This window comes from Solea senegalensis, linkage group LG15 (assembly GCF_019176455.1).
Source record: "Solea senegalensis isolate Sse05_10M linkage group LG15, IFAPA_SoseM_1, whole genome shotgun sequence".
Taxonomy (NCBI): Eukaryota; Metazoa; Chordata; class Actinopteri; order Pleuronectiformes; family Soleidae; genus Solea; species Solea senegalensis.
The window spans coordinates 22,786,295-22,805,980 of NC_058035.1; the positions used below are offsets into that span (position 1 = coordinate 22,786,295).

A 19,686-nucleotide genomic window follows, 5' to 3' on the forward strand; every position below is an offset into this window, starting at 1 on the left:
ACCAAGACAAACAACACGTCTGTTGGGACCATGGCCTCGAGTCTGCCATTTTGAATATGGCGTCCATTTAGCCGCCATTTTGCCAGGAAACAGGAAATGACCTTTAACTTTGCTGTGAGCACATGGAAACTGAGTAAAGGGCAGAGTGCCACCTGCTGGCAGGGCAGCGGCTGTGAGGGCCCGCACAATGCTTTTGTAATGGTTTCCACTTCCAGGCCACCGTAGAGGAGGGATGAAGGTGATCTCGTCTGAAATGAGGCAACGTGTGGACATCTTTAATTATATGCATGAAGAGTCTCTCACACACACACACACACACACACACAAAGTGAAAGGACATTCATAATTTAGCATTAGCGACAGGAGTGCAGTGCGTTCGTGTGTCTCTGAATAAAACCATGTTAATAATTCAGTGCTGCTGCTCGCTTCATGTTTCCATGGAAACAGTGATGATGTCACACATGAGTCATCACCAGTGTTCACTGTTGATTTTTTTAAACTTTAAAGTTGAAGCTCATTCTAAATGTAGCCTGATCTCAGTGATACAGCTGTAACCACCTGTGGCTGCAGGGGGTGCTGTTCCACATTCAAGTGAAATTAACTTTTTTTTTTAATCCCGGTGTCCCAGCATGCACCTGTGTATTTCTGTGATTGGTGCTCGTCAATAATCTGTTCATGGTTAAGACTAAGAATCGTTGATCAACACAAACATCAACAGGATCCATACTCCATAATCAATCAGCCGATCGATCACAGTCATTGGTCCTCGGTGAGTCACAATCAGGGCTGTGATGAGGTGTACAGAGGCTTTCACAATAAAAGCTCCTCCACATGTTTTACTGTGAAGGAGTCGTGTTAGTGTTAGCTAAGAGAAACATAAGAGGGTGCTAACACGCCTCTGTACGACCACATGAACAAAACCATGACTAACTAAATCTAGAACAAATTAAACAGTAAAATCATTTTTAAACGACAAAAATCAAACGGGAAAAAAAACAAACTGAAATGTTGATGTTTACATTCCAGATGAAAGCAGGGAAGCTCCGCCCCCAGTCAGCCCCGCCCCCTGCAGGTACAGTCAGAGTGGTGGTCGTGGTATTAGTCAGGTTCAAAGTCAAGTGACTAAATTACCCTCCACAACAGGAAATCAACGATTCATGGTGTCAAAATAAAAGTCTTAGGCTCTGCAGGCCTGGCGTCACACTCGCAACCTTTCCCAGAGAGAGTGGTAGGCACTGTGTGTGTGTGAGTGTGAGTGGAAGTGTGTGTGCGTGTGTGAGGGTCTGTATATGGATTGTTTTTTCCAAAACAAAAGCTCCGGTCAGGAAACAAGGCAAAGACGTCCATTAGGTTTCTATACACACACACACACACACACGCACACACACACACACACACACACACACACACACGACAGACACGCAGACGGACGCACACACACACCGACAGACACACAGACAGACACACGTGCACGCACACACGTGCACGCACGCACACACACACGCGGCGCACACACACATGCCGAACGCACACACACACACACACACACACACACAGACACACACCACACACAGACACACAGACACCCACCCACACACAGAGACACACACACGCACACGCACAGACAGACACACACACACACGGCGAGCTCTGCAGCATACGGTAGAAGAGTATGGCTATTTCCTGGATGGGTGTGGCCTCTGACCCTTGATGGGTGGGTCAGCTGCCATGGAGACAGTGTGGGTGGGGAGACGGGCGTCAGTCCAACAGCGTGCCTTGCACCTGGGCGCGGGTCAGGCTGTCTTTGCGGTGCAGGTGGTGCACGCCCATCCTCTTTGGACTCTTCAGAGGCCGCTGAGAGGAGGCGGGGCCAGCCAGGGCGGGGTCAAACTCCAGGAGGCGGGGCGAGATGGAGGGCAGGTCGTGGGGGAGGACGTCCCTCTCCTCGGCCGAGCTCTCCTCCTCCTCGTCAAACTCCTCCCCTCGGGTGTTGGCGGGGCTGGTTGCCATGGTGACGGCCGTGTCCTCGCTCCCACAGTCGTCCTCCAGGTTCAGCAGACGCTCGCCCTCTTCCACCGAGCTGTTGCCGCCATAGCGCCCCCTCCTGCCGGACCGAGGCTCAGTGTCGGTGTCCGTGTCGAGGCTGGAGCCGCGGCTCGGCGTCCAGCTCCTCGCAGACGACCCCTCCTCACCGTCCGAGTACGCCGCACTGTGGTGTTTGGAGGAGTCCCCGCCCCCCGGCTGTCTCCGCCTCTGCAGGTCCTGTGCCGCGTGACTGCTGAACGACGTGCGATGAACCAGGGAAGCGTCGCACGTCGGCGCCATCTTCTCCACAAACATCCGCTGCCAGTTTGCCAGGAGATCCTCCTCCGAGCTGCCGGAGCTTGCCAGCACGCTGGGCGCCTGTAGGGGGCGGGGCACGGTTAGATTTATGATTGCTGTTTCGTGTGTGTGTTGGTGGGCGGGGCTTGACGTTACCTGTGGTGGGCTGCTGAAGGGGCTGGACTGGCTGGACTGTGGCTCACTGGCGAGGCCCCGGTGCGACGGCGGCGTGCGCTGGTGGCTCGCGAACCCTCTGCCCGAGGACGAGGAGGGGACAGGGCTGGCGGGCGGCGGGCGCTCGTCGTCGTTCTGGACGAGGCTCAGAGAGATGGCCTGCCTCGTGGCGTACGTGCAGTTGGGCAGCGGTGAGTTTTTGGGAATCTTCACTTTGTCGTCCGACGAGAACTCGATGACTTTGCGGCCGGGGTAGAGCGGGTGAGGCGGCGGCGGCGGCGGGTAAGGATTCAGCTTCTCAAAGGACGGTGTGGCAACCGCCTCCTCGCCGCCCAACTGAGTGTCCAGGCTGCTCTGACTGCGACACGAGCCGTTCTGCTGCGAGACCTCCTGAGAGCCACCGTTCTCCCAGTGCTCAGCTACAGCGCCGGCGGCGGAGGAGGCGGAGCCCGTCATGTCCACGTGCACAAAGACGTCTTCGGCAATGGGCCGGCCACAGCTGCTGGACTGGGCGGAGTTCAGGAGCAGCGGCTCGGGTTTCTCCAGGACGCGGGCGATGACGGAGGTCGGCACGACGTCAGCGGGAGTCAGGCTGAGTGTGTCCGGGTCCTGAGCGCCGGGGGCGGGGCTTCCCTCTGGCAGGCTGCTCTTCATGTGTTTATTCAACATGTCCTGAAGCTCAGACGGCAGCTGCAACAGACCATAATAAGAATGATGATGATGATGATGATAATTCATCATCTGGTTCAGAAAATAGTGTTTTAAAAAGTTCAGTTTTTAATGATTTTTTTTGTTTTATGGAGCAAAGAAAACAGAAAATATTCACATTTAAGAAGCTGAACATGATGATGTCATCACTGGGTGAATGACATCATCACTGGGTGACTGAATGACGTCATTGACTTACATCAGCAAACTTGTGGTTCCTGAAATGTGACTTGTTGCATTTGAGCAGCTGAACGGCCAAGTTACAGTCCTGACGGTAACGCTCCTGAGGACACACACACACACACACACACACACACACACAGAGAACATTAACTATATTAAAGCATATTTTTGTGTTTTTCTAAACTTTTCCAGAATGTTTCCCTGAAACTCGGATGCTTCAGGATTCCAGGCTCTGGTTCACAGTGTGTTTTTTATTTATTTTTTAAATGAAACTGAAGACAAATTATTATGATCTTTTATTATTAAGAAGCTTCTGCAGAGGTTTTGCTTGGACGGATTATAAAAACAATTCCACAGGGAACATTGTTTTTCATTTTATTTTGTAAAAAAAAGGGCAGAGCGTCAAACAGCTGAGGTAGATTGTGTGTCAGTGCTGCCCTCTGCTGTTGTTTTTAAGCACCAGGGGGGTATTCCATCAACGTAGCTAAGAATTGCCAAACTTAGGTGTAAACTTGAAGCTTGACTAAGCTCCACTTCCCAATCTAGCTCCAAGTCGTTCCATCAAGTGACATCAGCTGGCTCCACCTGACGCTTAGTCAAGCCTCACCTGTTAAGCCTCAACTTGTGCACGCCCACAGGGAAAATAAAAAGCCCATTCTAGTCGAGCGCGGAAACTGTGAAAAATGCCGAAAAGCAAGGATATAGAACGTGATATTCATCACATTTATCAACTGAATGTTATGCAAATCGATGTGATAGCTTTCATTTATTTCCTGCATGGCCAATTGTATAGAATTGATATCATTTTCATTTAAGCCTGTCATGTTTACATGCTGTATTTTGTCCCAGATGCTATATGTTGAATTGTTGTATTTTCATTTTATTTTATGTAAAGCACTTTGAATCACCTTGTGCTAAAATGTACTATATAAAGTTGCCTTGCCTACATTTTTGATAATAATAGGCTACATTTAATCAAAGTATTTTACATGACTCATCACATTTATCATACAATTGATGGTGGATTATTACATGAAGAAATGCAATGTTGGTTATCATTCTATAGGAAATAATCATATGACAGATCTCACAGTTTCCGTGCTCGACTAGAATGGGCTTTTTATTTTCCCTGTGGGCGTGCACAAGTTGAGGCTTAACAGGTGAGGCTTGACTAAGCGTCAGGTGGAGCCAGTTGATTTCACTTGATGGAACGACTTGGAGCTAGATTGGGAAGTGGAGCTTAGTCAACCTTCAAGCTTACACCTAAGTCTGGCAATTCTTAGCTACGTTGATGGAATACCCCCCTGAAGTGATTTAAATCATCGTTGTTTATTTACTGACGTAAACAATCTTACATCGTTATTTATTTACCGACTTAAACAAACTCGCGTAATTGTTTATTTATCGACTTAAACAAAATTGCGTCATTGTTTATTTACCAAAGTAAACAAATTTGCGTCGTTGTTTATTTACCGACAAAAACAAACTTGCATCGTTGTTTATTTACCGACTTAAAGGGGACATATTATACCCTATTTCCCCCATTAAAATAGTTCCCTGATGTCCTAATGAACATGTCAGTGACATGCTTTGGTCAAAATACCATAAGGATGAAGCATCATAGCAGTTCAATAACCCTGCTAAACCCGCCCCTTTCAGAACGCTCGGATTTGTGCGTGGTCCCTTTATATGCAAATGAGACACAGGCAAACACACGCCCACTTCTTCCAGGGGGTTTCTGATTTGTCCTCTTTACAGCGCTCACTCGCTCAGCTCCTGTTCCCTCCCCTCATTCCTCTCCCCCTCCCTCCACTAGTTCTCTGACAATATCAACATGGCAGCGTGCGCAGAAAACAGCGAGAGTGTCGTCACAGGAAGAGACGTCCTACATAAGGATCGAGCCGAACAGTGCCGAACTGTAAATCAGTTAAAAACACTTAGGGACAGCACCACTGATCCACCGCTGATCGCTGCATAAACAGCTGCTGTATGTGACTGTATCAGACTGAGTCTGTGCTCCGGTCATGGAGGACGTACTGAACAAATATGTTTAATTAGGATGTGTCAGAATGGTCAGTTATGACCTCTATGTGACCTTTTCTTAACAATGTGTGTGTTTGTACGTCGGTGACTAAATACAGCGACCGCTGGCCGCAGTGTGATGTGAAGTGGTGCGAACACACGAACACACGTTTGCTGACTTTATCCGGCACATTAGCTTCATATATAAAATCCTCTGTAAAACACTGTGCTCCATTGTGCAGCCACCAACAGCACACTTGTCCCTCCACGTTGACATAATACCGCTCTTCCTCCCTCGCCTGCACTCTCGCAGGGACAAGGTGGAGCTAAGGTGGAGCTCTCCAAGTAAACTTACTGGTGGGGCGGTAACATTCGTGGTGAAATGCGCATGCTGACGTCATAAGTGCAGGGAATTCAACATGGAGTGTTTTATCACCTATACTTACACTAAGGGGGACCACGAAAACATGACTGAGTATTCTTTTTCCACACTTTGGCGACTGGTAGGGCCTCCAGAGTCCCAAATATAAGTATTAAAATGGTTAAAAAGTTGATTTTGCATAATATGTCCCCTTTAAACAAACTCACATCTTTGTTTATTTACCGACGTAAACAAACTTGCATCTTTTATTTACCGTTGTAAACAAACTTGCGTCGTTGTTTATTTACCGGCGTAAACAAACTTGCGTCGTTGTTTATTTACCGACATAAACAAACTTGCGTCGTTGTTTATTTACCGACATAAACAAACTTGCGTCGTTGTTTATTTACCGACGAAAACAAACTTGCGTGGTTGTTTATTTACCGACATAAAGAAACAAACTTGCGTTGTTGTTTATTTATCGACGTAAAGAAACAAACTTGCGTTGTTGTTTATTTACCGACGTAAAGAAACAAACTTGCGTTATTGTTTATTTACCGACGTAAAGAAACAAACTTGCGTTGTTGTTTGTAAAGAAACTCACGTTGAGCTCCTCCAGGCGGTCGATGGTGTTCTTGGCGTCGAGCAGTTTGTTGGTGAGCTCCACGATCTCCAGGTCCATCGTCTTTTTGTCCCTCTCCACCTTCCGTAGCTGTGAGGGGACACAACGCCAGCTGTCAATCAATCAAAGCTCAGACAGTTGGTCGGTCAGGAGGCGGAGCTTAAGCAAGAGGGACGAGGGGGGAGAAAAAAAACAAAAAACATCTACATTCTGATCACATGATCTTCAAGTATTTTGATATTTCACAGTGTTTTAGCAGCCGTTTCCCCCGATCATGTGACCGCGGCACGTCACAGATGCATCATGGGATGTGATTGATGACGTGCCAATCGAAGATGAAATGTTTTCATCTGGATTTTTAGAGCGCAAAAAACAACAAGACAATCAGCCAGCAAGCTAACACAGGCTAACACAGTTAGCATTAAACCCTGAAGATTCAATTAAAATGAGGAGCTAACACAGGCTAACACAAGTTAGTTAGCACTAAAAGGCTAATCGTGAAGATTTCAATTAAATTAGGCACAAACACATGCTAATACTGTTAGCATTAAAGGGACAATTCAAAATTTAAATGAGGAAAAAAACACATTAAAATACTGTGTGTGTGTGCACTGTCAACACTTTATTCACTGTTGTTTCATCTAATAACCAAAATCAGACACAGAACACAAGTCCTGACTTTAAAAGGCCATGAATATTCCAGGAAAACGTGAAAATATTCGGATGCACAATATTATCGTATCAGCAGATATTGGCTTTAAAATCAAATCAGATATCGGCAAACATCTGTAGATCACCTGAACTAACTAACCACTGAACTACTGACTGAGACGGTCACTGAATAAACTGAGACCGCTGCTAGCGTTAGGCTAATCCTCTGCTAGCGTTAGGCTAACCCTCTGCTAGGATTGGGCTAACCCTCTGCTAGTGCCCTCTACAGCTTTGAAAAAAAGATGAATTCTTATTCTTCCTCTACAGAAGAGATGAAATGATCTCTGCACAAAAAGTCAAATATTGTTCATCCATGTTTGTTTGTCAGGACTCAGTGTTTGTGTCGTCAGAATGAGAGGAGGAGGAGGAGGAGGAGGAGGATGAAGGAAACGCAACTGCATGAACCCATGTCTGGCTGACGGCAGCCTGGCGAGGATGAGGAGGATGAAACAGGTGATGAAGATGAGTCAGTCCGTCAGAGAGCAGCGAGAGAAGAAGAGGAGAGAAGATGAAGAGCGACGTCAGACGAGACGGACAAACAGACAAACAGGAAGTTTGGTTTCAAACAAACAAACAAACAAACAGGTCACGTCATCACAGATTTTAATATTCATCAGAGAGATGATCAATACGTTTTTTTATTAAATAAAAGTCTTTCTCCTGCAGTTCATCACACGGTTGATATTTTCACAATAAAAGTGCTCTGTTGCCCATGGCAACTGCCCTGCTGTCAGTCAAATCCACTTTACCACAGTTAATCAATACACTGTCAGAGTGTTTTCCTTTGGTCATTGATCACACACACACACACATTCACAAATAAAGCAAATATTAGTCAATCAATAATAATATTGATAAATCCTGTGTCACTGACTGTGAAAGTGGAACAGGTCAAAGGTCATTGTTTACCAGAGCGTGAAGTTTCTCCTCCAGATCCTGGTTTGTTCTCTGTGACGCTGTGTAGCTGTTCTGGAGTCTGTGTGCGCGCGCACGCACACGCACGCACACGCACACACACGCACGCACACGCACGCACACACGCACACACACACACACACACACACACACACACAGAAAACTGTTAGCTGAGTCATGGCTGAATTATAGCTTCATTTATTAAACCAACCAGGTTTATTAAACCAACCAGGTCATAGGTCATAGGTCACCTGCGGAACTTGTCCCTCATCTTGTCCAGGTCGTCTCTGGTGCGGCTGAGCTCCGCCTCCATGTAGTGACGGCTGCCATCAAACTCCGCCTCCATGGCCTCCATCTTGTGTGTGGAGAGAGAGAGGCGGCGCCGCAGGTCCTCATTCTGCTGCTGGAGGATTCTGGATAATGGGAGGCGACAGTCAGAGACAGTCAGGTCACATGACTAGACTGTTGTGGTTATTGATTATAGATGATTATTGATGATTGACAGAGAGACAGAGACTGACCTGATCCTGTCAGAGTCTGATAAAACCTCCTGCAACAGAACACACACACACACACACACCTCATCAATAACTGTCAAATAAACCAATCAATTACATTTACATTTACTACATACAGAGTTTTATTCATGTCACCAACTATCAATCAATCACAAATCAAATAGGTTTCTGATCACATGACTAATAATGGTCATGTGACACGTTCAGAGGCGTCAGGTCAGGAAGATTCAATAAATCGACATCACGGATGTGAGCCGATGTCCCAGCATGCAGCAGGGCGTTGACTGACGGAGCGGTAATCAATCAGAGTCAGCTCAGGAGCCAATCAGAGGGCAGCATTCTGCTCACGCGCGGTCACCAATGGAAAAGAGAAATAAAAGCCTACGACTGATGTCAGGTCAGGTGACGTCCACCTGTCAATCAAACACCTGACCACAGGGACAATAATCCATTATTAAATTAATCATCTAAGATTAATTGAGTGTTTTTAATCATTAAAACACATTTTCAGCTTTAGAAATGTGAATATTTTCAACAAAAAATGTGTTTTAGGCAAGCTGTAGCTTCAATACAGCCGAGTCATGACTTAAATACAGCCGAGTCATGACTTAAATATAGCCGTCATGACTTATATACAGTCGAGTCATGACTTACATATAGCTGTCATGACTTAAAAATACACCCGAGTCATGACTTAAATATAGCTTTCATGACTTTAATACAGCCGAGTCATGACTTAAATATAGCTGTCATGACTTAAATATAGCCAAGTCATGACTTACATATAGTTGTTATGACTTAAATATAGCCGAGTCATGACTTAAATACAGCCGAGTCATGACTTAAATATAGCCGTCATGACTTAAATACAGTCGAGTCATGACTTACATATAGCTGTCATGACTTAAATATAGCTGAGTCATGACTTAAAACAGCCAGTCATGACTTAAATATAGCGAGTCATGACTTACATATAGCCGTCATGACTTCAATACAGCTGAGTCATGACTTAAAAATACAGCCGAGTCATGACTTAAATAAAGCCGAGTCATGACTAAAATATAGCCGAGTCATGACTTAAATATAGCTGTCATGACTTCAATACAGCCGAGTCATGACTTAAATATAGCCGTCATGACTTAAATATAGCTGTCATGACTTATCCGATCATGACTTAAATATAGCTGTCATGACTTAAATATAGCTTATGACTTAAATATAGCCGAGTCATGACTTAAATATAACTGTCATGACTTAAATATAGCCGAGTCATGACTTAAATATAGCTGTCATGTCTTAAATACAGCCGAGTCATGTCTTAAATACAGCCGAGTCATGACTTAAATATAGCCGAGTTATGACTTAAATATAGCCGTCATGACTTAAATATAGCTGTCATGACTTAAATATAGCCGAGTCATCACTTAAATACAGCTGAGTCACAGCTGAGTGATTTTCTGATAAACTGTTATGCACTCCACTCAGAGTGAAGGGGAGGGGCACAGGTGTGGAGGGGGAGGAGCACAGTTGAGGAGGGGGAGGGGCCTTCCCCCTCTGACCTACCTTGATGTGGCTCAGCAAAGACAGATTGGAGGCGGGGTATCTGTTCTCCTCAATCTCCATATTTACTCCTCGATTAAACCTCAAAACCTCCTCTTTAGGCCCCACCTCCTCTGTAATGTCACCCTGCTGCCCCATCCCCTTCCCCTGCAGGAGCCGGTACCATCCGTCAGGTCGCTGCAGCGTCGCCTCCCAGTCGTCCCAGCGCTGACCCCGGTCCGTCTGCTGCTTCCTGAGCGAGGGGCAGCGACTAGAATGTCTGCGCTGAGGGGTGGGGCTTCCTGCCTCTCTGGAGGGTGACCTGCCCAGTAGAGTGAGGTGGGCAGGGCTCATTACCCGGCAGGTGATCTCATCCAGAAAGTTGGAGAAGCGGACTTTTTCCTCCAGAACCTGCATCTTCCAGTTCCAGTCTGTCCTCACGGGCGACGGCGACAAGGATGAGCGCTGCGAAGCCGACGCCCGCTGTTCCGCCCACTCTATCAAGCGAGTTGGAAGGTTAGCACTGCAACGTCCTCGTTCATCGTCCAACAGTTCCACTGATTTTGACTCTTTGATGACATCATAGGTGTGTTCCACGATCGGTGAGGTCGGCTGTTTCAGGATACCCTTCGGAGGGGCAGCGCTCTGAGTCCAGGTGCCAGACTGTGTCTGTTTCCGTGTTGCAGCAAAGCAGCAATCAGAGGTAGAGTGGTTTCCTGTAGTCCTCGAGGCACGACAAGGACTTGTAGGACTGAGAGGACTTGAAGCACAGCGGGGTCTGGAGGTACGGTGAGTACTTGAGGAACTGCGAGGACTGGAGGTACGGTGAGGACTCGTGGTACGGCGAGGACTCGCGGTACAGCGAGGACTCAAGGTACGGTGAGGACTCGAGGGACGGTGAGGACTTTTGGTACGGCGAGGACTCGAGGGACGGCGAGGACTCAAGGTACGGTGAGGACTCGAGGGACGGCGAGGATTCGAGGTACAGTGAGGACTCGAGGGATGGTGAGGACTTGAGGCACTGCGGTCAGCTGCCAAGCCGCCCCCTACTCTGGTTCTTGTGCGGTTTGGTCGGCAGTCCTGGCTCCTGGAGTTGAGCGGCAGTGGAACACAGATCTCCAGACTGGACAGACTAGAGACGTCCAGCTCAGTGTCCGACTGCAAGAGCTCAGATGCCAGGACGCCGTCTCGTGGACCGGCGTCCTGCGAGCGTTTAACGGTGGCCGGGAAGTGGGCAAGTTGCTGAAATGAGGGTGGAGTTGTGTTTAACATGCGTTTGTTTACCTGATTGATATCGGGCTGCAGTGCAGGTGGGGGCGGAGCAACAGGCATGGCGTGGCGGCTCTCACGGTGCTGTGGGGGAGCCTTACGGTACGGCTTCCTGGCTGGAACGGCACTCGTCATCCTGGACGTGATTTCCTTCCTGGTATACTTCCTGTCGATGTGTTGGCCCTGACAGATGAAGTAGAAGACAACGACGATGATGATGATGATGATAGAAAACCACGCCACAAACACCAGCTGATTGAACCACAACTGCCCACCACCTCACACCGAACACAACTGGACTCTGACTCCCTCACACACACTCTCGCTCTCTCTCTTTTTCTCTGTGCAGATCAATACTCGCTCACCCCTCGTTAACATGCCTAGTGCATGTGTGTGCATGTGTGTGTGTGTGTGTGTGTAGTTGTATTTATCTCTTTGTAGGGACACTTTGTTTGAGCCCCACAATCTTAAAGAGGTTTTCCAGGATTAGCATTAGGTTTAGGTTAAGGGTTAGTTACTTAGTTGTGATGGTTATGGTTAAGATAAGGGGTAGTGATGTCTATGAGGTGTCCTCACTTAGATAGTGAGTGAGTGAGTGTGTGAGTGTGTGAGTGAGTGAGTGTGTGTGTGTGTGTGTGTGTCGGCCTGAGGCGACACATCGATCTCTGTTTATTTCCAGAACAGGAAGTGCAGCTCCATTGATCAAAACCAGGCTAACATTAGCATGTCAGCATTAGGCTGACACAGTGCAGAGCAGTGACAGCTAACATGCTAACGGTAGCATCAGGGTGAAGGTGTTTTTTATATACATAAACAAATTATTCATTATTCATTCATCAATCACTATCAGCTTTTTAAATGTGAATATTTTCTGGTTTCTTTGCTCCATAAAACAAAGAAATCATTCAAACTCAATCATCACACTGATGAACATTTTTGTGTTTTACAGACTAAACAAGTGTTCGGTGAATCGAGAAAAGTATCAGTAAAAATATGAGACAACACAAAGGTGACGACACTGTAAATGTAAATAACGCAGCAGTGTTTTCCTTACATTTGCTTTTGACCACAATTACAATTATGAATCGACATGCACGCACACAGACTTTTTTTTTCCTTCCACTTTGTCCTTGACTTTCTTTCACTGCATTTCTCTCTTCTATTATTTATATCCTTCTTTCTGCCCTCATGTTCTCGTCTCATCTCCTTTTCCCCTTTATCCTCTCCTCTTTCTCCCCCCCTTTGTTTCTTCCTCCTCCTCCTGCACACACACACTTCATGTTCTTGTGTGTGTGCGTGGACATGAATGGTGACAGAAAGTGACATCGCAAGTTCAGGTTTGCAGCAGTGTTAGATCTGAACTGAGAGCTGAAAAAAATAATATGATGACTGGAAACTGCCGAGTCATCATTTCAACTGGTCTCCATGGTTACAGGGGAGATTGTTAAGGAGTTAATGCACCTGCCGTGTCCTGTGACAAGTGTCCATCAACGAGACGCTGATGGTTTTATTCTGAGCTCAGGTGAAAGTGCTCCATTAAAACAGGAAGTGTGTGTGTGTGTGTGTGTGTGTGTGTGTGTGTAACAGATCCTCACTTCGTACGTCACCACAGAAAACTCTTCATCCTGTGTCTCAGTCAGTCCACAGTCTTGTCCTTGTCTCCTCTGGACATGTGAGCCTCAGGCTTCTGACAACCTGAAACACAAGATGGAGGACAGGAAAAAAACATGATTCAACACCTGCTGAGAAGTGACCAGAACCCAGGCTAACACAGGCTAAACACAGAGGCTAACGCGGGCCAAACACAGAGGCTAACCCAGGCTAAACACAGAGGCTAACCCAGAAGCTAACCTGGCTACAGTAACCCAGGAGGCTAAGACAGAAGCTAGTAGGCAGAGGCTAAACCAGGCTAAACACAGAGGCTAACCTGGCTACAGTAACCCAGGCTAAACACAGAGGCTAACCTGGCTACAGTAACCCAGGCTAAACACAGAGGCTAACCTGCATGGATGTATTACAAGAACTGGATAGAGCACCGCCCCTTTGGCTCCGTTCATTCCTATGGAGTAGCACATATGCCAAAAAAAAGTTTCTGACTTCCGTTTATTTCCGGGTTGTGTAGAGCATGAGCAGTAGTGTTACTCCCATAATGCCTCTGGGCTATGTGAACGTGCACATTCTCGACTTGCTCGATGCGTCCATGAACAGTGAAAAGCATGATGGGAGTACGCTACTGACGTGCACAAGCGGATTTCATGAAAACCGATTCTACGTTAGCTTCGGTCTTTAAACCATGGATTTGTAAATCAATGTCAAAACCAACGATAGTGAACACAGTTAAGTGAAAAGTATAATGACGTCATTACAGTTAAAATGATCCATTTAATGGTTCATTTCATTGACTGTGAATATTAGTTTATATGTGTTGTTACAGGAATGATGTTGTTTTCTTTGATAAACTGTATGATAATCACTGTCACATGACTCAGGGATTTTATATATTATTGTTCAAGAAAATAATGACAACAGTAAGTACTTTTATGATGATTAAAAAAACAATTCCATTGAATATTAACCATGAACATGATTTTGGTCTCATTGCTAGTTCACATTACTAACTGTTTCTGTAGGTGGTTTATAAATAAAGCTAACTTATCATTATAATTATAATTTATGATAAATATAATAATCATAAAATATTAAAATAAAGTCAGGTCAGAAAACCTGCAGACTCACAATCATATTATTAGGAACAATAACAACGTGTTAAATGTAATTTTATAACTCCAGATTTGTTTCACTCTAATTCATGTGTTCATCACATTTATCGGTAACTTTATAAACCCATAGTGACGATAAGACAAGCAGCCTCCCGGGAATCATTGGTGAGGTGAGCGCAGGTCTCAGGTCATCACACCGTCATAAACTACAGTTTGATGTATTTTGTTACAGATTTAAAAACAGCCCAACAAATAGTTACAGACCGACTACTAAAATACATTAGCCATCATATACCAAGCCACAAACATTACACTGCATCCCCAAATAGTGGCACGCGGGCCACATGCAGCCCATAACCAACTTCTTTGTGGCCCAACCTGTGGTAACACCAGAAATAAGCGAAGAAATAACTAGAGAAACAATTTTCACTGCTCCTGCAGCAGTTTGACAGGTTTGATAGCAGTTCTTTTGTTTTGTTTGTGGGTCGTATTATGACATAATGTTTATCTTATTTCAAAGAGAAACAAACGCTAATATCGTGCACCTTTTTGATTTGATGCACAAACACGTTTCATTTTAATGTTTAAGACTTACAGCTAACTGTCTTACTGTGAAAGACAGGTGTGACTAAGAGATTTTTATTATTTTTTTAAATGCACTTTTTGATGTAGGTTTTAAATTTTGTCATCACCTGCTGCAGAAAAAGTCTGCCCAGCTAAGAAATATATGAATAAAACTAATATTACAGACTGAGACAAAAAAGGCAGACAAACAACTCAAATTTACACAAAACATACAAAACATTCAGATTCAATGAATTGAAAATACAGATTTCTGCCCTAAATATAATTTAATTAAAGGTGAATTACATCAGTTTATGACTTGTTGTTAACCCACAAGTAAACATGTTAGCACGTCCAGACCAGCAGGGGCCGGACTAGCAGGGTCCAGACCAGAACCAGGACTGCTGTGTTGCATTATGGTTTGTTTTTAGCCATAATGTCGCTGTGCTAACAGTTTTCTCTGATGAGCTCAGACATGTTTTCATTTCTTCATAATTATTATTAACTGTTAATTACTTAGTTTACTGAGCAAATAACTAGTAACTAACAACTTAAACAAAGAAATGTTCTGAGTAAACTGATTATCAGTGACTGAATCAATAATTAAGCGTCTAAAAGGCTAACACAAGGCACTAACCTTAACCATAACCAGTTAATGACTAACCCTAACCTTAATGTAACCACAATTCAGATCTTCTCGTCAGAAACCTTACAGAAATTCGGTTCTGCATCATTAGGAACAGGTTTTGGTCTACTGGTCCTGACAAGGTCAGTGTTTATGACAGACACACATACACCCTCCGTCGGCGATCCTGGACTCGGTTTGGACCTGGACCCGCTGAGACAGGCTCGGCTCTGACTGTGGCCCACTTCCCCAGCTGTCACTCACAGACGGCACCGACAGTATCGAGCCTCCTCCCCGCTAACTGACCGCAGCTAATGCGCTCTGTCACTTACCTGAGACGGCCTCTGCGCGGCCCGGTTCGGCTTATCTCCGCCAACAAGCCCCCGGAGAGCGAAGACGAGAGGAAACTTTAGCCGCTGCCTCGCTGCTCCGCCGGGGCGAGGAGAGGGGGGAGAGGGAGGGAGGACGGGGGACTACGCTCTGATCGGAGGCCGGGAAGAAGCCGCGGTCCATAGGCGAAGGATTCGGGCAGGTAGCGGCGGCGGGAAGCGGGAGGAGAAGCAACGCGTCCGAGAGGAGAAGCGTTCAGAGCCGGGAGGATAAAGTTGATCTTCTCCACTCAGATGTCGCCATCTTTACCCGCGGGGCATGATGGGTAATCCTCAGGAATCCCGACCCTAGTATAAACTAGCCCCCCCTCCTCGCCCCACGCCTTACGTGCTGACGTACATTATAATACATTATATTATATTATATTATATTATATCATATCATATCATATCATATCATGTCATATTATATTATATTATATTATATTATATTATATTATATTATATTATATTACATTACATCACATCACATTACATTACATTACATTACATCACATTACATCACATTACATTACATTACATTACATTATATCATATCATATCATATCATATTATATTATATTATATTATATTACATATATTAATTATATCATATTATATTGTATTGTATTGTATTATATTATATTCCAGTATAACACATGACACAAATACACATGTAATATTGTAATTTTCCAGACAGTCAGTAGGTGGCACTAAGTAAGTAAGTATATACTTGAGAAGTACGCTGGGAGTATATACTTGCCAAGTACGGGAGTACACAAGTATGTGGTTGTTTCTCAATACTCAAGTAAGCAAGTATGTATGTATTGTTCTGCTGTTTGAATGGTGGCTGGTGCTGCAGCCTCTTTACCGCCACCTACAGTTTTGATAAATGAACATATGAAATACTTTTAATAAATGCATATACATGTTATTGTTTTTACATTTTAAATATTTAACTTCATTTATTAATTTATTTCTATTAAAATATACAATACAAATAATACAATGTGGAAAATAGATATATTACAGCATAGTATATATATGACTTGTACAAATATATACTACTCTACATAGCTATTATTTACATATTATATTTAAATACAGATACAATGACCGTGCGACTTTAATATAAATCTAACATTCAAAGTTAAAATAAATAAAACATTAATAATATACAAACTAGCACTCTCGCCTTGTTCCAACTCGGTTCGAGCCCCGGTTGGAACAAGGGCCTTTCTGCATGGAGTTTGCATGTTCTCCCCGTGTGTGCGTGGGTTCTCTCCGGGTTCTCCGGCTTCCTCCCACAGTCCAAAAACATGCAATGTGGGGATTAGGTGAATTGGACACTCTAAATTGACCGTAGGAGTGAGTGTGAGAGTGAATGGTTGTTTGTCTCTAGTTGTGTGTGGCCCTGCGATGGACTGGCGAACTGTCCAGGGTGTACCCCGCCTATCGCCCGATGTAGCTGAGATTGGCACAGCACCCCCCGCGACCCTCTGGTGGAGGATAAAGCGGTTAGATGATGACTGATGATGACTAATATACAAACTTTCAAACTGTCAAGTCAAAACGTTTCCATTAAAAACAAAATAACATCTGCCTGGAACTGATCACCCTGTTTGGTTTTTTGGTTTTTGTGTTGTTATTCCCAGCTTGTTGTTGTTGTTGTTTTGTTTGGTCCTGTCTTCTGTATGTTTGTTTGTTTATGAGAAAAATAACACGTCAACAACAAATCTATGGATCACACCAAGCATCTAATGACAGAGACGTCATGATGTCATCAGGACAGGCCGAGGTCACGCTGCTCTGTGCCGGGCACAGTGAGCATGGAGCATCCGCAGAGGCGGAGCTTATCACCTCTGACCAACTATAAATACGTCAGATCTTAATACATAAACCACATGTTTGAATTCTAAATGACTCATTTCTCGCCTCAAATTATCTTAAAACTTTGTTCAGGGACAAAGAAAAATATTTATTTCAGAGTTAAATTTACAATTCAATGTTATTTGTATAGCGCCAAATCATAACATACATGATCTCAGGTCTGTACATAGACAACATCAAGGAGAGCAGAGAAACACAACAGTTCACACAATGAGCAAACACTAGGCATCAGTGGAGAGAAAAAACTCTGACAGAACCAGACTCAGAGATGTGCCTCGACCGGTTGGGGTGAAAGGAAAATGGGGGACAGCGGAGAGGTGGGGGACAGAAAGGGGGGAGAGAAAGGACAAGAGGGAGATGAGGGAGAGACAGAAGAGAGAGAGGGAGACCAGCAGCAGATACACAACAACTGTATCAGGTTACAAGTTTATACAGTTACTGATATCGACTTTTTAATTATAGCACAATAATAATGGTGATGATATGTATGATATGGATAGCCTCGAAAACTGGATCTGGATCCTGCAACCTGCATGATGAGAATACAGAGAGAGAAGGAAGGAAAGACACAAACTAGGAAGAGAAAGAGACAAGGTTAATGACATATAAAAAGTCATATTCATACCCTGAGTGTGAGAGAGTGAATGTGTGTGTACCACAGGAAAATCCCCCAGCAGTTTAGTTCTATAGCAGCAGAACTAAGAGATGGTCCAGGGAACCCTGGACCAGCTCTAACTATAAGCTTTATCAAAAAGGAAAGTTTTAAGTTTAACTTTAAATACAGAGAGAGGCTCCGCCTCCCGAACTATCATTGGAATCTGGTTCCACAGGAGAGGAGGAGCCTGGTAACTAAAGGCTCTGCCTCCCATTCTACTCTTACAGACTCTGGGAACCACAAGTAAACCTGTCTTTTGTGACCTAAGTGGTCTGTTAGGGTGATAGGGTAAGACTAGGTCTTTCAGGTATGAAGGGGCCTGACCATTAAGTGCTTTGTACGTGAGGAGGAGGATTTTAAATTGAATTCTAAACTGTGGGTGGAGCCAGTGCACTGGCTCCACCCACAAGGCTCAGTGCCCAAGCACTGAGCCTTGTGGAACTCCACAATTAACTTGTGTTTGTAGTGAGGCTTTATCATTAACGTGAACAAACTGGAATCTATCAGATAAGTATGATTTAAACCAGCAGAGGGCAGCACCTGTGATACCAAGAGTCTGCTCCAATCTCTGCAGTAGAATATTATGATCAATGGTGTCAAATGCAGCACTAAGATCTAACAGGACAAGTAAAGAAACTAGACCATTATCTGAGTTACTAACTTTAACTAGTGCTGTTTCTGTGCTATGGTTTAATCTAAAACCTGACTGAAAATCTTCAAACAGGCCATTAATGCGCAAATATTCACATCATTGATTAGCATTCTAAGATTTTACAAACAAAGGGAAGATTAGATATAGGTCGGTAATTAGCTAAAATATCTGGGTCAAGGGTCGCTTTTTTTAGAAGGGGTTTAATAACTGCTACTTTAAACGTTTGGGGCACATATCCAGTTAATAAGGATAGATTAATTTGAGTTAATATAGAGCTGTTAATTAAAGGAAACACATCTTTAAACAGTTTGGTGGGGATAGGATCTAACTGACAGGTTGATGGCTTAGATGATGAAACTAATGATGTTAACTCAGGGAGATCTATAGGGGAGAAACTGTCTAACTGTGCACCTGGTGCTTCTAAAGCTCTTGTGCTAGAAGATGAGTCAGTCCCAATATGAGGGAGGAGATGATCAATTTTTTCTCTAATTGATGTTATTTTATTTACAAAGACGTTCATAAAGTCATCACTATTATCTGCTGCTATGCTCCGCCGAAATGCATTCTGGGATACATGGCCATCCCAAGTGTGCTTAAGTCACCTACGATGTATACTTGGTAAAAAATGGGCGGAGCCAGAACACCTCCGGGTTTGAGAACCGTCCTCGCTGTTCACTTACTTGAGAATTGGAACAGCACTTGGACTGAGGCTGGTGACGTTTTCACAAGTACGGGAGTACACAAGTACGCACAAGTACGCACAAGTACGCACAAGTACGCACAAGTATGGATATTGAGAAACAGCCTGTGTGTGTGTGTGTGTGTGTTTATCCCAAAACAGTAAAGTGGTACAGTGAATGATTCTGTC

General features: G+C 44.5%; 1 protein-coding gene across 4 annotated transcripts; it reads right to left on the bottom strand.

Annotated features, from left to right (window-relative positions):
* Window positions 1-1,592: 1,592 nt before the first annotated feature.
* On the bottom strand, window positions 1,593-15,914 carry tjap1 (tight junction associated protein 1 (peripheral)). 4 transcript variants are annotated; one of them, XM_044046587.1, is made up of 11 exons: window positions 15,586-15,914; window positions 12,940-13,039; window positions 11,360-11,527; window positions 8,540-8,568; window positions 8,270-8,431; window positions 8,013-8,079; window positions 7,500-7,529; window positions 6,375-6,482; window positions 3,404-3,487; window positions 2,479-3,186; window positions 1,593-2,403 (listed from the first exon to the last, which is right to left on the bottom strand). In XM_044046587.1, the coding sequence occupies exons 3-11, from the start codon at window positions 11,477-11,479 to the stop codon at window positions 1,759-1,761; spliced, it is 1,953 nt and encodes a 650-aa protein (XP_043902522.1). In that variant the 5' UTR covers window positions 11,480-11,527; window positions 12,940-13,039; window positions 15,586-15,914; the 3' UTR covers window positions 1,593-1,758. The 4 variants fall into 4 exon arrangements, with proteins under 4 accessions (XP_043902522.1, XP_043902523.1, XP_043902520.1 ...); XM_044046588.1 differs by lacking the exon at window positions 7,500-7,529; XM_044046585.1 differs by lacking the exons at window positions 11,360-11,527; window positions 12,940-13,039; window positions 15,586-15,914 and adding an exon at window positions 10,100-11,348.
* Window positions 15,915-19,686: the final 3,772 nt, after the last annotated feature.

Coding starts and splice junctions, on each gene's coding strand:
- tjap1 (XM_044046585.1), bottom strand. CDS start 11,347: ATGTTAAACACAACTCCACCCTCATTTCAGCAACTTGCCCACTTCCCG. Junction 6,483..7,499: donor GCCAGACATGGGTTCATGCA/GTTGCGTTTCCT, acceptor GTCCCCTCACAG/CTACGGAAGGTGGAGAGGGA. Junction 3,488..6,374: donor ACCGCCTGGAGGAGCTCAAC/GTGAGTTTCTTT, acceptor GTGTGTCCTCAG/GAGCGTTACCGTCAGGACTG.